General features: G+C 36.7%; 1 protein-coding gene and 1 pseudogene across 1 annotated transcript in view; both read right to left on the bottom strand.

Moving 5' to 3' along the window:
- LOC111159894 (phospholipid-transporting ATPase IB-like) overlaps positions 1–14873 on the bottom strand; it is a 197253-nt gene that overhangs the window by 147190 nt on the left and 35190 nt on the right. Inside the window, exons 12-15 of the mRNA XM_022522564.1 lie at positions 11357–11426; positions 7475–7602; positions 6501–6612; positions 2942–3107 (exon numbers count right to left, since the gene is read on the bottom strand). Of these exons, the coding sequence (XP_022378272.1) occupies positions 2942–3107; positions 6501–6612; positions 7475–7602; positions 11357–11426 (476 nt within the window). The remainder of the gene's footprint in view (positions 1–2941; positions 3108–6500; positions 6613–7474; positions 7603–11356; positions 11427–14873) is intronic.
- Positions 9149–9522, bottom strand: LOC111159908 (annotated as a pseudogene).

Below are 14873 nucleotides of genomic sequence, written 5' to 3'. Positions count from 1 at the left end.
AGTCTTCAGCCAGAGGGTAAATATTTTAGGTTTTGCAGGACATACAGTCTCTGTTTCAGTTACTCAGCCCTGCTATTGAAGCACTGAAAGCAATCGCAGATAATACATAAACGAATAGGCATGGCTGTACTCTGATAAAACTTCATTTACAAAATCAAGCAGTGGACCATCAGAGAGTAGTCTACCAAGCCAGTGTGAACAACAGGATACACTGAAGCAACTGCATCTATTCAAAACTATTTTTTATCTTTTTCTGGAAACTGTATGAAGAATGGGTTGGAGTAGAGCTTGACTGAGGGCTAGACGACCAGTTAGAGAACTGTGGTAGTTGTCCGAGGATGAAAAGGAGAGTGCACACAGAGAAAATATTGAAAAGGTGGAATGAACAAAACTTTGAGACTAATTGGATGGTGAAGGCCATAGGCGTAGGAGTGGGGAAAAGAGGAAGCTGAGAAGGAGGGGATTAAGAATGACCTTCATGTTTTCAGCTTGGATGATGGTTGGATGGAAGCAGCTACAATTTACATGGAGAATACTGGAAAAAGACAATGGTTTGGGGAAAAAAAAGGATGAATTTAGTTTTGTACATGCTAAGTTAAGAAATCTACATGATACCTGGAAAACAATGTCCAGGCAACAATGAGTTCATTATTCATAGAGCAATCTGAGCTGGTGGCAAACAGGTAGAGGACATCAACTGATGGATGACAGGTCAAATTATTAGAGCAAGTGAGCGCTCTTGGAAGGATTTTCTTGGACAAGATAATCCCTAAGAAACCAGTGGAGGCCCTTCTGTGGGGAAAAAACATGCACACATACATATATAAAGTGAAATTTTCAAGATTTATGAACCCAAGTTGAGACATTCCTGGTGAACCTAGGATCCTAAAAAATGCCAGCATTTAAAAGGTGGATCAAAGTTTCTACAAATCAAATAAGGAAAAGATTTTTTTTTTAATCAGAAGAGGGTGGCAGAAGTCCAATTAGATCCCACTTAAAAATGACCACTGGAAACAACATGTGTTGGAGAGGTTGTGGAGAAAGGAGAACCCTCTTACACTATTGGTGGGAATGCAAGTTGGTGCAGCCACTTTGGAGAACAGTGTGGAGATTCCTATAACCCTGCAATTGTACTACTGGGTATTTACCCCAAAGATACAGATGTAGTGAAAAGAAGGGCCATCTGTACCCCAATGTTCATAGTAGCAATGACCACGGTCGCCAAACTGTGGAAAGAACCAAGATGCCCTTCAACAGACGAATGGATAAGGAAGATGTGGTCCATATACACTATGGAGTATTATGCCTCCATCAGAAAGGATGAATACCCAACTTTTGTATCAACATGGACAGGACTGGAAGAGATTATGCTGAGTGAAATAAGTCAAGCAGAGAGAGTCAATATCATATGGTTTCACTTATTTGTGGAGCATAACAAATAACATGGAGGACATGGAGAGATGGAGAGGAGAAGGGAGTTGAGGGAAATTGGAGGGGGAGATGAACCATGAGAGACTATGGACTCTGAAAAACAATCTGAGAGTTTTGAAGGGGTGGGGGGTGGGAAGTTGGGTGAGCCTGGTGTGGGTATTATGGAGGGCACGTATTGCATGGAGCTCTGGGTGTGGTGCATAAACAATGAATTCTGGTATACTGAAAAGAAATATTAAAAATTTTAGGGGCGCCTGGGTGGCTCAGTGGGTTAAAGCCTCTGCCTTCAGCTCAGGTCATGATCTCAGAGTCCTGGGATCGAGCCCCACATCGGGCTCTCTGCTCAGCAGGGAGCCTGCTTCCTCCTCTCTCTTGCCTGCCTCTCTGCCTACTTGTAATCTCTGTCTGTCAAATAAATAAATAAAATCTTTAAAAAAAAATTTTTTTTTTAATTTTAAAAATGACCACTGGGTTTGGCAATTGGAAATTGATTCCTACCCTTGAGTTAAAATTCTAGTAGACTGATTGAAGTGGATAGCAGGTGGAAATTGACCCAAGAGTGACCAGGATATAAGAAAATAAAAACAGTGAGGGTTGTTTCTTCTTTCAAGAAGTCTGATCAAGAAGGAAAGAATGGGTCATTTGTAGGGTATGCAGACATTGACACATTTTATCAACATCAAAATATCAGTGACTTTAAGAATTTATGTCTGTTTCAAGATAAGATAATATTCACAGCCCTGGGCTAGGACAAATTAAATAAACACATTTAAATTGAGATTACTCTTTCAAAATCATTGAAAATCTAAAAGCTTGAGATAAAAAACTAGATATGCACCATCTAGAAATCCAGATTGCATAAGAATGAATCTTTGATTTTTCTTATCCAATGTACAAAGTATTTCTCTTAGCTTCTTTATTTTTAAGATGTTCCCAGTCAGATCCTCTCAAGGGAAGTTAGAAAAATTTAAAATCCTCAGCTGATAGAGGAGAAAAGGCAGAAAGATGTATGATGGTTAATTATGAAAACATGGAAAGATATAAGCCAAAAAAAAAAAAAAAAAAGACTGAACTTTTCATGCCAAAGATCAGTTTACTTTTAAATCTCTTACTGGTCTTCTAGTCAATGTAACCACTGACTTCCCTTCAGGGTCCCTTGTCCTCATTTTCTTGGCGTCATTCATTGTCCATAGAGTACTGTACTAACCCAATGAGGTGGATATTATGGCCATTTTCAAATGAGGGAGGACATGCTTAGAGAAGTAAAAGACCTTGTCCACCTTCTCCTGGTGACTAAGTGGCAGAGACAAAAATGTAGGCCTTGTCTGTCTGGCTCACAGTCTCATTCCTCGGCCTTGACTCCTCCCTCTCCTTTATTCTGGAATGCCAAAATTATGTGGAACTGGCAGAACGATCTTAAGAAGGACATTGGTTCTAAACTCATTAATCCTTAGGGGTACAGCATTACAACTCCCAAAATGGTATCTTCTTACCACCCTTGGACACTTACCCTTCATCCTGATGTACCAAATGCCTTCTCCGTACCATTCATTCCAGAGTATGGCTCCTACACAGCTCACCAAGGACATGGCCAGGAGTAGCAGGAACAACACCAGGATCTGCACATTGGTCACCTTCTCGACATTTGATCTCTTGAGAGGCAATTTTATAGAATTCTGCATAATGGCACATGTACACACACCAAAAAGAATGAAAAACAATCAAAGGAATTATAATGCATGAATACTTTGATGGCAAAAAGAGGTAAAAAAAATCCCAACAGTTGAAAAGTAGAACACTTCTTTGTCAAATAACTAAGAAGACTAAAAGTGTGCCATATTGTTGAATGACATGGCTTTCCACTTTGGTCCTTAAAGCTTTTTTACTAATTCACAAAGAACATATTCACACAGATGATCACCCCAGAGTTCTAGGGTTTTAAAAGAAATCAAATATGGTAAATCAGTCTAGGTTATCTGTACAGATCTCCTCTCACAACAACAGAAAAGATCAAAAGACCATAGTAATTTATTGGCTTTACTATTTATAGTTCTTGAATTATTTCTGGTTTATTTAAAAAAAAATAGAAAGATACCTTTCATCTGAGTCTATTGGGAAAATATTCAAGATTTTACCAGTATAATAATTGCTCTGACATGCATATTGGAAACCAAAGCTCTGGGTTAGGGATACAGTGAGAGTTTCACATAATTTTCTATTAGCATTTCAGATTTTCCTGTAAATTTCTTAAAATTGTCTGTGGAGGTCTACTGAAATATTAGCAAATATATGTATATTTAATTTTTTAATATATAACATATAATTGACATATATATCTGTGTGTGTATATATATAGATAGATATATTTAACTTTTCAATCACACTTTGCCAGATTAAGTTTACCATTTCTACATTTTCTTAATGTAGAAACATAAATCCTCAAAGTCTACAAGTTATGAAAATATGATTACTATCAATTACTTAACTTTTTTACAAAACACAGGAACAAGATTTTCTTTAAATCCTAGGTTTAACTGCATTAAGCCTATTATTAGAGAACATCCGTGTATGTGTGTGTGTATATATATATATATATATATATATATACACATACATATATCTATGCTCATATACACTTATAATATCTTATTATATAATATCTCCAAAACAATCATGTCATTCCTTCTCTTTTGCTGACCTGCGTAAGTTATTTCTTCAAATGCTGTACAATGTAGAACAGTTTTCAACTAAGGGTATTGTACTTAAAATCTTTCAGTAAGGACATATTGACATTTACTAGTTTTTTCTTTCCTAAAGTCACGGAAAAGCCCTCTTTGAGATTTCTGTTATTCCAAAACAATAAAATCAACATGTATAATAAACTTCTGCAATGATTTACATTCACAGAACATAGAGAAGGACATACTTTCTCATGAGCTGCACCACAGACAAGCCACACTGTGAGGATAATGGAGTGGGCTTCTTACATTAACAGTAGACATTTAAATCTGAGATGCAGTGTTGTATTACCAGGTGTACAATTAAGACAGTATGATCATTTGATACTGTTTGAGGGTCACCATTTTACAACTGAATTGTGGGTCATGATCCTGTGTGTTCTATGTTGCCCTTGGTTCCCTGCCTAAATACAAACTTCTAGTTGGGGAGAGAGTATGTTTGCATCACTGTCTTAGTCTGAAGCTCCTAGTATACAGAGTATAAGGAAATCTTACCCATTAATGCGTTGTTGCAGGGTACAATCCCAGGGCAGGAGGAAAGAGAAGAAGAAGAAAAGTGAGGCAAGAAATTGGGAAACAAACAGAGTGGAGTGTCACCAGTCATAGTTTTGCAAGAAAATGTACCCAGGTCTCAGTGGTATAGCTTCCAACTTTCCTCAGACTCATCTGTCACCATTCCATGCCTTCTCTCTCTGCCATTTATACAACAGTCACCCTGAGTTGCAGTGCCCACATGGCCCTTGGACACAGGCCAATTCTTGGCCTGGTTCTGTCCTACCTGCCTCCCTTCTTTCTGAACTTCCCCACACTCTTGACACTTCCATGTATTCTACTCAGACTTCAGGTCTTGCTTTACATGCTACTTCCCCACAGCAGCCTCAACATCATGCTGGATGAACCTCTTATGTAGACATGGAACATCCTACACTCACCGCTCCTGAGGGACCTCTTGCTATTATTACCTCGACTGTCTTCCTTCACACACTGCAAGTAACTCAGGGACAAGCAATAGGTCTACTAGATCCCAAGGTCTTAGCATAGTGTCTGGCATTACATTGGTACTAAAGAGATATTTATAGAAGGAATAGTCAAAGCCAAATGTATTTTATCAGATAGTATAATGGGTAGAGCTACTGTCAAGTTCTCATGAATAATAAACATGCAAGAAGTTCCTACTCCCAAACAAAGATGGTAATTGACTTTCAGGCATATATGATTTTGTGATTCAACACTTCCTCACAACACCTGGTGCTCATCACAACAAGTACCCTCCTTAATCTCCATCACCTATTCAACCCATCCCCCACCCATCTCCCTCCAGCTGGAATTTAAATAAAAACTTCCAAAAAACATGCTGCCTTTTGTTTCAACAATTTCAATGTTAGAGATTTATCTTCTGTAAAAATAAAATAAATAAGCAACTATCCATGTTCACTGCAGCAATATTTATAATGGTTTCTCTCCCTAGACTCTCTAAGGTAACTGTATCATTTCCACATGTTAAAGATTTAATTTTTTATCTGAGACAGAGAGAGAGAGCACACAGGTGGGAGGAGGCGCAGATGGAGAGGGAGAGAGAAGCTTAAGCAAACTCTGCTCTAAGCATGGAGCCCCATGCAGGGCTCAATCCCTCCTCGACACTGAGATCAGAACCTGAGCTGAAATCAAGAGTCCAAGCCTCAACCGAATGAGCCATCCTGGCGCCTCTCCCTATGTTAATATAGAATGTAATTTTAAGTCTTAAATAGCAATTCACATAATAGTCTGTACAGATCGGTACCATTTTTGCCAACATGAAGTGTTTTCTGCACATTTATGTGTCTGTATACATATTATTAAATATTTGCTCATTATAGAATTAAAAAAAGAAAGAAAAAAAATGATTGAGAGGAATGGTACATGAGAGAAGGAATTCACACAGAACTTCTAATGTCATTTTGGCCAAAATAATCTTACCATAAATTGGAGCCATATAGACTAAAATGAAATATGGACCTCCCTTCAAAGTTCAGGTTAATAAACAGAAATAAGCTTCCTTAAAAAAAAAAAAAAAGATTTTATGTATTTACTTAAGAGAGAGCTTGAGCAGGAGGAGGGGCAGAAGGAGAAGGAGAAGCTGATTCCCTGTTGAGCGGGGAGCCTGTTGTGGGACTTGATCCCAGGACTCTGGGACCATGACCTGAGCCAAAGGCAGACACTTAACCAACTGAGCCACCCAGGTGCTCCCAGAAGTAATCTTCCTAAATTCAAGAGATAAATACTAAATCCCTCACCTCCTAAAAGAAGAAAAATTCTAGAGGCAATACTACTTGCCATCACAAGTTATTTTACCTGCATGAATTTGGTTTCAAATCCAGTGTAAACAACTATGCCAAGGATCCACTGAGTATTTTTAAGTTGTGTACCTCTTAGCAAGACCTGATCTGGTCCAATTGGAACAGGACTAAAAATAAAGAAGGGCATTTATAAGTAAACCAAAAAAGATTTTCCTTTTCTTTTCACAATATAAAGCAAGTGTAAGTTTTCACCTTACGTATATTTCTTTCTGTCAAGTTCAACTTTGGGGGTAAAGAGCAATAAAAACATTTGTGTCTTCATAGGAAATACCTCTTTCTAAAAGAGCATGGAAAATCAATGTTTTAGCATCCATTTCTCACTAACCCAAAAGTATGTCGACTAAACTTTTAGAAAGAAAATATCTCTTGTGTGTAGGGTGACTATAAAACTTATTGTCAGGAAGATTAGGTGGAGGAATAAGTACCTGGGTGCCGACTTGGTAATCTGCAGAAAAGATTACACGTGGGCATTCAGAGCACACAAAGGAAGCTCAGTCGGCCATATTTACCTGTCCTCCTCCCCTCCAGCACAGCCAACCTACTATATAAAAGATGTTTCTGTAAAAATCTTAAGTGGAAGCTAAGTGGGGTAGAAATTAGGAAAAATCCTTCATTATCAAACTGAAACCTTAGTGGCTTCTCTTCTTGGATGAATTTCAAAACCTTTTTCTTTCCACTAATTTACCCCAAGGGATGTGCTGAGTGCTTGTCCGCAAAGGGAACTTGGACCTACAACTTCTCCAGTCTTTCCATTTGCAGGTATACCGATTAAGAAAATGCCATACACTTTCCTCCCTTACTTAAAAATTCCTTTTTTTTTTTAAATAATATATTGACACCTCAGGTATTTCAACATCAAGTAAAAAACGAAAAAATATAAAGGTTTAAAATGTTACCAACCAAGAGAACAAAAACTGCCACATTTTTTTTTCCATTTTAAAAAAATGTTTGAGGTATGAAAGATGATACCTTTTACCATTTAGATACAAGGTTCCAACAAATGTGTTGAAATGACGATTAGGTCCTTCACATTCTATTTTTCCAGATAGGCTTGACAATTGTTTTTCTGTTTGCATTTCAGCTGTTTCTGACAAAGCCTGTAAGATAAAGTCAAAGTTAAAAAATAATGAAAATTTAATCTTAATAGCAAAGTTCAATGTTTCTAGTGGTTCTTAAGAACAAATTAAGAAAATCAGAGTCTAAAACTATACTGCATATATCAGGTAATAAATAATGTACATAAAACTTTAACATAAACTTTGGTAGAAAACTTTTCTACCCCAGCATTTTGCAAATAATTTTAATAAGGTTGAAAGAAGTAGGAAAGTTATGTTCTAATCATCTCTATAGAAAAATAACATTTTTGAAAGCTTAGTCAGTTTAACCAAACATCGTATCATATTTGATACATCTATGACTAATGATGTTGAACTCTGGACCATGCTTAGAGTAGCAAGGATCTACAATACTGATTCCATGTATCACCTGATATGCTTGCATCAGATTCATCTGGAAGTCTTTAAAAATACAGATTGCTGAGATTTGCCCCCAGAATTTTTTTATTCCGTAGGTCTGGGGTGGGTCACTAGAATTTGCATTTCCAAAAGAATGCTGACAGTGCTGGTCCAGGGATCAAACTTGGAGAAACACTGATCTAGAGAACGTCTCATTGCAATAAGATGATCTCAACTTTCCAGAGAGAAAAAGCGGATCATCTTCAGGAGAACAAGAACCAAATTGCCATGGGTCTTTTAACAGCAATACAAGATATAGGAAGACAGTGAATTTTTATTTTTAATTATCTAAATAAAAGACCTTTAAACTTAGAATGTTATATCTTCCCAAATACAAACGTGAAAGTTTAATGCAACTATTTTCAAGCATGCAAACAATGTCTTGGAAATTTCGACACTCAGAAACCTACACTGAAACGGTTTGAGATGCACTTCTGTTAATCAAAAGATGCCTTAAAGAAGTACAAGAGCAAGTTACCAACAGGGTCAATGTCTTCTAGACATTTATAATACATATAACTCATAAAGAATTAGTATGAAAAATATGTAAAGAAATCCTATAAACCAACAAAAACATATATATCCCAATAGAAAAATGAACAAACAACATGAACAAATTATTCCCAGAAAAAGAAAATATGTATTACCAGCACACTCAAAAACAGATGCTCAAGGGTGATAGATTAATGAATTAAAAAAAGCATTATCATATCGAGAGACTGAAAAAATTAGTAAAAATCTTTAAAATAAAATTCTAGAAAAATAGAATTCTTAGCAAAACTTCAGAAATTTGGTAAAGCAAACAAAAAGCAACTATCCACACTTAACTATAAAATGTTAAAGCATTTCCATGTTAGGATCAAGAAGAGACTAAGTTCTATCACCAAATTTATTTGCAACTGCTCAGGAGTTTCTAGGTAATGCCATAAGACTGGGATAAAAAGAAATTATATGATTACTGAAAAGTAAACACCAAAAATGAACCAATTTTTTTTTTTTTTTCAGAGGCAGGATGGGGAATCTGTGAAAACACGGCACCCCACACACAAGCGCTTTATTGACTGCAACGGTAGACTGACGCGGACAGAAAAGGCTGCGGCCCCGGGGGACAGCCTCAGGCCACGGCAGCTCCTAGTAGCCTCCATACTGTCTGACCATCTCGGAAATCATCTGCGGAATCATCAGCGATCCAGTGACAAAAAGGGTGATGAACGTGATGGTCAGCAGGAGGCCCAAGACCAGGGCCCAGATGTTCAGGCACTTGGCGGTGGAGGCATAAGTCTGGGCCCCAATCATGTCACCCACCATCTTCCGGTCCCTGGACCTCACAGAGTAGGCGAAGGCCACGAAGCCCAGGCAGCACCAGTTCAAGAAGATGGTGTTCAAGAAGACAATGTGGTCGGGCATGGCTGTCTCACCATGGATGTTGATCACGGTGGTGGTCAGGGGAGCCGAGCTCTGGGGGGGGCCGAGCACAGACACCTCGTGCTCCTCCTTGAGCATAACCAACTTTTAAAGAAAGAATTTATTACCCAAAAAGTCCTATCTGCTTGACTTAAAAATCATAAAAATGTATAAGAGAGATGTAAGGTGGCTGGATTTAAGATCAATAAACAAAAATAAATATAGATGTATCTTAGTTAAACATTCACCCACTACAGGACAGCTGGCTATTGCTAATAAAGCTGTATAAACATTTGCATAAAGGTTGTCTGTCAATGTGAACATAGGTTTTCATCTCTCTGGGATAGTATAATCACTGGGTTGTCTAATATTTGCATGTTTAATTTTATACAAAACCACCAAAATGTTTTCTTGAATGGCTGTATCATTTTATATTTTCACCCATTGTGTTCAAATGATCCAGTTTCTCCACATCCTTACCTATATTTGGTATTAGAACTATTTTTAATTTTGGCCATTCTGATAGGTGTGTAGTAACATTTCCCTTTGATTTTAATTTGCATTTCCCTAATGGCTAACGATACATGCTGTCCATGTAGTCTTCACTGACTCAGTGAAAAGAGAGGAGTTCCTTATCACCATCTTTATTACAAAATGAAAGTCTTGGCTTCCTACTTGGTTTCTCTGACACCATATTTTTGGGGGAGTTGGAAGCCTCATTAAAGCTGGGTAAAGATGAAATTCTAGGTTCCACACTCAATCTTTGCTGACACAGGTGAGAGTGGGGCCAAATTTTTACTCTGGTGTTTGACTGGGGAAGAGTGGTCATTGTCTCAAACTTTCTATCTTGCTGTCTGCCCCTATGCTGGTCCTTTGACTAGAGAAAGGAGGCTTTTATTGGGGCTTTTTTTTTTTTTTTTGTCTGTATCAATTGGTTTTTCTGGGTTTTGGGTTTCTTCAGTTCCAAGCCTTGTATATATGACAAAAGGTATATATGACTCACCACCTTGTTGTTCCCTGGGTTCCAAGGCCCCACAATCTACCTTCTTCTATCACTCTTTCAGTATCTTCTCATATTTGTTTTCTATATAATGTCCAAAGTTTTTAGTTGTACTTAGCAGGGAAAATAAAAGAAAGTATGTCTACTTCATTTCCCATGAAACAGAAGTCTACAATTGCATTTTCTAAAAAATCAAGAGGGTACCACCAAACTATTACAACAGTTAGTACTGGGGATAAAAGTGGGATTTGAAAGGTGGAGATAAGGTTTAATAGACAAAGTTCCTGTATTATTTATATTATTTTTACAAAGATGATACATTACTTTAATAAATTCTAAAATTTTTTTGCATTTTCAATCAAATTAAAGTTTGCAAAAAAAAGATTAGCCAACATATAAATAATCAAATGTAAATTTAAAGACTTCTTATTGAAGCAAAGTGACAAAGACTCAATTATCTTAAAGATATTTTTTCCATTAATAAGAAGTTAATTAGAAAACTATCTCCTTCCATTCATTATCACAAGTTACTCTGAAATTCAAATGATAATTTAAAAAGCAGTGGTATATGCACTCAGAGCTCATTTATACCCCTTTAATCTAGTTATGATATTTATCATGACAGTAGTTTTATCACCAAGGAGCAAAAATATCCTCAAAATAATATGCATCAAGGCATGTTATCCTTTATATGATCTGTGTTTTATAGGACATTCTTTTTCTTGCACTAGTACCCTATCGCCTAGTTCCTACATATTCTTTTTAAAGTGCCCTGTAAATAACTGATGAGAATGAATCATATCCACACAACAGCAGTGAGATACTTTTCTTCATGAACAAACAAACAAAAAACGAAGACAAATAAACTGGCACCTGCCAAAACCTGACATTGTGAACTTAAGCACAAAATTAGGATTTCGAAGTTATCCTTACCTGTCGTATTTTTAGATTTGTCTCCCCATCCAGATTAGATGTTGCTACATAACATGTTACTTGAGGTTCACTAAGGAAAATAAAGCAAATAACACTGAATCACCGTCTCTCCAAAAATCAAATTCCCAATAATGTTAACAGTGAAATGGGACCTACATCAACAGCTGAAAGGGCTGTTCAAAACTGAAAGAACTACAATAACTTTTTCAGGAGAAATTAGCAGTTTGATACTAAAATTCACTTTGTAGTAGAAAACTTTCTACCTTCACAAAGCTGAGTGATTACTCCTTAATCCCAAAAAGAGAAATGGCTGAGGGTGAACAGAAGAGGTTATATAGCAGACTCCCCACCAAGAAGGGAGCCTGATGCGTGGCTGGATCCCAAGACCTGAGATCATGATGTGAGCCACCCGGGCACCCTGGGCTTCTCTATTTCTATCTAACCTCACCAGTTAAGAAATCAAGACACTGAATTAAAGAACATTTGCTTTGTCAGATTTTATTCCATGTCAAATGCAATTTACTCATGAAAATTAATTGTCTGGGGGGGAAAATGCCACAAAGAATAACAAAAATTGTCATTAAAGTTTACTTAGTCTTAAATTCAGTCTTACTCTTTGGACTGTATCTCATTTACTGAATATCAAGTTTAAAGTAAAGCAATCTGTATCAATTTTACCAGCCAAGACCATATACCCACAAAATAAAAATGTATCTTTACTAAAGATGACAGTGACACAACAAAGTAAGAACTTCCAAAATCTTTTTCTATTACGCCTGACTTCCTTGAGTTTATTCTTTTCTACTGTAGCTAACTTTTTTTTTTTTTTTTTTTTTTGTAGCTAACTTTTGAGACTAGATTCTTAGCTCATTTTTTTGGCATTTCTTCTTTTTTTAATGAAAGCATTTTAAATTAAAGTGTCAACTGTCTCATAGGAGGTTTGATGCATTCTCATAACTACTAAAATCTAAGTATTTTCCAATTTCCATTAGGATTGCCTCCTTGGCCAATCAGTTGTTTAGGGCCATGTTTTATTTCTAACATATAAGGTTCCTAGTTATCTTTTTATTACTGATTTCAGACATAATAGCATTATGGTCAGAACAAGTGGCCTGTGGAATACCAGTCTCTCAGAATCTGTTGATTCGTTCTTATGTCCTAACAATTTTGACAAGTGTTCCTAATTGTGAAGAATTGTGAAGAATATGTATACATCACTTTTTGATACACAATATACCAAAAATCTCTATACATGCCATTATTTCAAGGTTGTCACTGTGCTTTTCAAATCTTCTACCATCATACTGACTTTTTTCTCCATTTGATCAATTCCTGAAAGCAAATACTGAAACCTCCCAGTAGGATGTTGAGTTTGTACATTTCTTGTAGATGTTTAAGTTTTTTCTGTATCTTTAACCTATGACATTCCTCTGTGACTTGAAACGGTTATTTTGAAGTGGCTTTTTTTCCTTTTTCTTCCATGACACCTTATCTCAAATAATGCTTTTTGTCTCAAAGTCTATTGTATCTAATGGTGATACCATCTCTTCTGGACTTGTTTTCTATTTTCTGTATGTATTTTTTCATCCTTTCATTTCAATCTTCCTGAGCACTTGTGTTTTGTGAAATTCTTATAAACAACATATAGCTGGACAATTTTATAATATTCTTTCACTTCTGAAATCTATTTGCTTTATTTGTAATTGATGATTTTTATTTATTCTACTACCTGATTAAGGGCATTTTATTTCTCCCTCTTTTTGCCTTTTTTCTACTCTTTTAGTTACTTTTGAGGGCTTTTCCTTTTCCCCCTTGATATGGCTGGAAGCTCTCTATACTCTGTCTAATCTTTTAGATATTAAAGCAAAATTTTAGACAAATATCCAGAGTTTAAGGTTTCTAGCCAATCAATGTCTTTACCCTCTTTCTTAACAATATGAACACCTTTTGTATATTTCTGATTATCACACTCAAAATTAGTCTGATGTTTCCTATTATTTAGGTCTAGCTTCAGATCCAGGAAACCCAATGAAGCCAAGGGACAAATTTTCAACAATTCTGAAAAACTGTCAGCTACTATCTTTTGGGTTATTACCTTTCCCATTCTGTTTTATCTCCTTCTAACTAATTAGAGGTTTCTTCTTTATTTTCCATGATCACGTTAAATCCTCTGCTTAAAATTTTTTCAACACACAGGCAAGGTGAATTCAGAGCTCACATCTGCATGAGCCAGCTTGAATTCTCCCAGGGAAAGTTTTCCCTCCACCCTATGCCAGTCAAGACAAGCACATTTCTTTATTGCCCCCCTACAGCATGGTGATTTTTACTCTTCATTCTCCCTTAAGGGTATAATTCTCACCTTTATGTAAGAATCGCCTACTTCTTATGCTCAATGAAATGGAAACTTATGGTCTTGGGGTTTGGCAGAAACACTCAGGGAAAAAGCTTGTACTGAAATGGGATTACCTTTCAGGGTTCTTAGGATCTCAGTTCATTCTGGGACTCAATTTGGTTATCTTACTTTTATGCCCAATCAAATAAACATTGGTGTGTGTGTGTGTGTGTGTGTGTATGTGTGTGTGTGTGTGTGGTGTGTCTAAACTGTTTAATAGGGGCAGGGTGAAAACTTAGAAAATATCATCTGTAAGACTTCCAGAAAAAAAGTCTAAGAATAATGATTTTTGTCTCTCCCCTGCTTCTCTCCTACCCCCAAAAGAGATTGGCTTTCATATAAGCAGTACTTTTCAGAAAGAAAGAAAGAGGCAAAGAAAGTCACACATATAAATGATGTAGAGGTTATAGAAACAAAACCCTTTATGGTACCTCCCATACCTCCCAAGAGAACCCAAGAAAGAAACACATCGGCAACACTAAGTTCCTTTGTCCAATGGGTTAATGCATTGATGGCAAAAGAACAAAGTGTATCTGGTAGGAATAAGAACTAGCATTGGTATTACTGCTTTTCCAGAAGCTTAGACAATGGCTCTAGAACAAATCTCTCTTCCCAATAAATCTCGTCATGCTCCAAGAGGATGTGTGTCTAGAAGGCTAGGAACTTTTGTTTTTTAATCATTTTGAGTGATTATGACTTGATCTAGGTAAAGAGTTTACCCAACATGTCAAACACAGTGGTGTTCATGACTGTAGCCACTCTTACCCACAGATGCCCCAGACTGTGTTCTCCTTACAAAGAACACGAAGGAGGGGACAGCCAAGCTCCCCAGGGGGCCCAACATAGAAGCATATGGAGAGGTGGTCAGACATGACCTCATGGAAAGGAAATACCCATTGCAGGGAGTCTCTGTGTAAGCTTCCTCCAAAACAGCCAATGAATAAAGCAACATAGTTCTACAAAAAGAACGGAGGCTGTGTTTTTAAACTTGGTCCTCAAATGAGTCCATTTAATGATATTGAAAAAAATCACTTACTTCTCTGTGTGAGTCACTTTGTTTTTAGAAAGGGAACACCTCAGAATTGCTATGAGATTAAAATGTGATCATAAGTGTAAATATTTTAT

This window comes from Enhydra lutris, unplaced genomic scaffold, assembly GCF_002288905.1.
Source record: "Enhydra lutris kenyoni isolate GAN:26980312 unplaced genomic scaffold, ASM228890v2 scaffoldscaffold71, whole genome shotgun sequence".
In the NCBI taxonomy this organism is placed as follows: Eukaryota; Metazoa; Chordata; class Mammalia; order Carnivora; family Mustelidae; genus Enhydra; species Enhydra lutris.
Note: the sequence above shows the minus strand (reverse complement) of the source record. Positions and strands in the feature narration are given on the sequence as shown.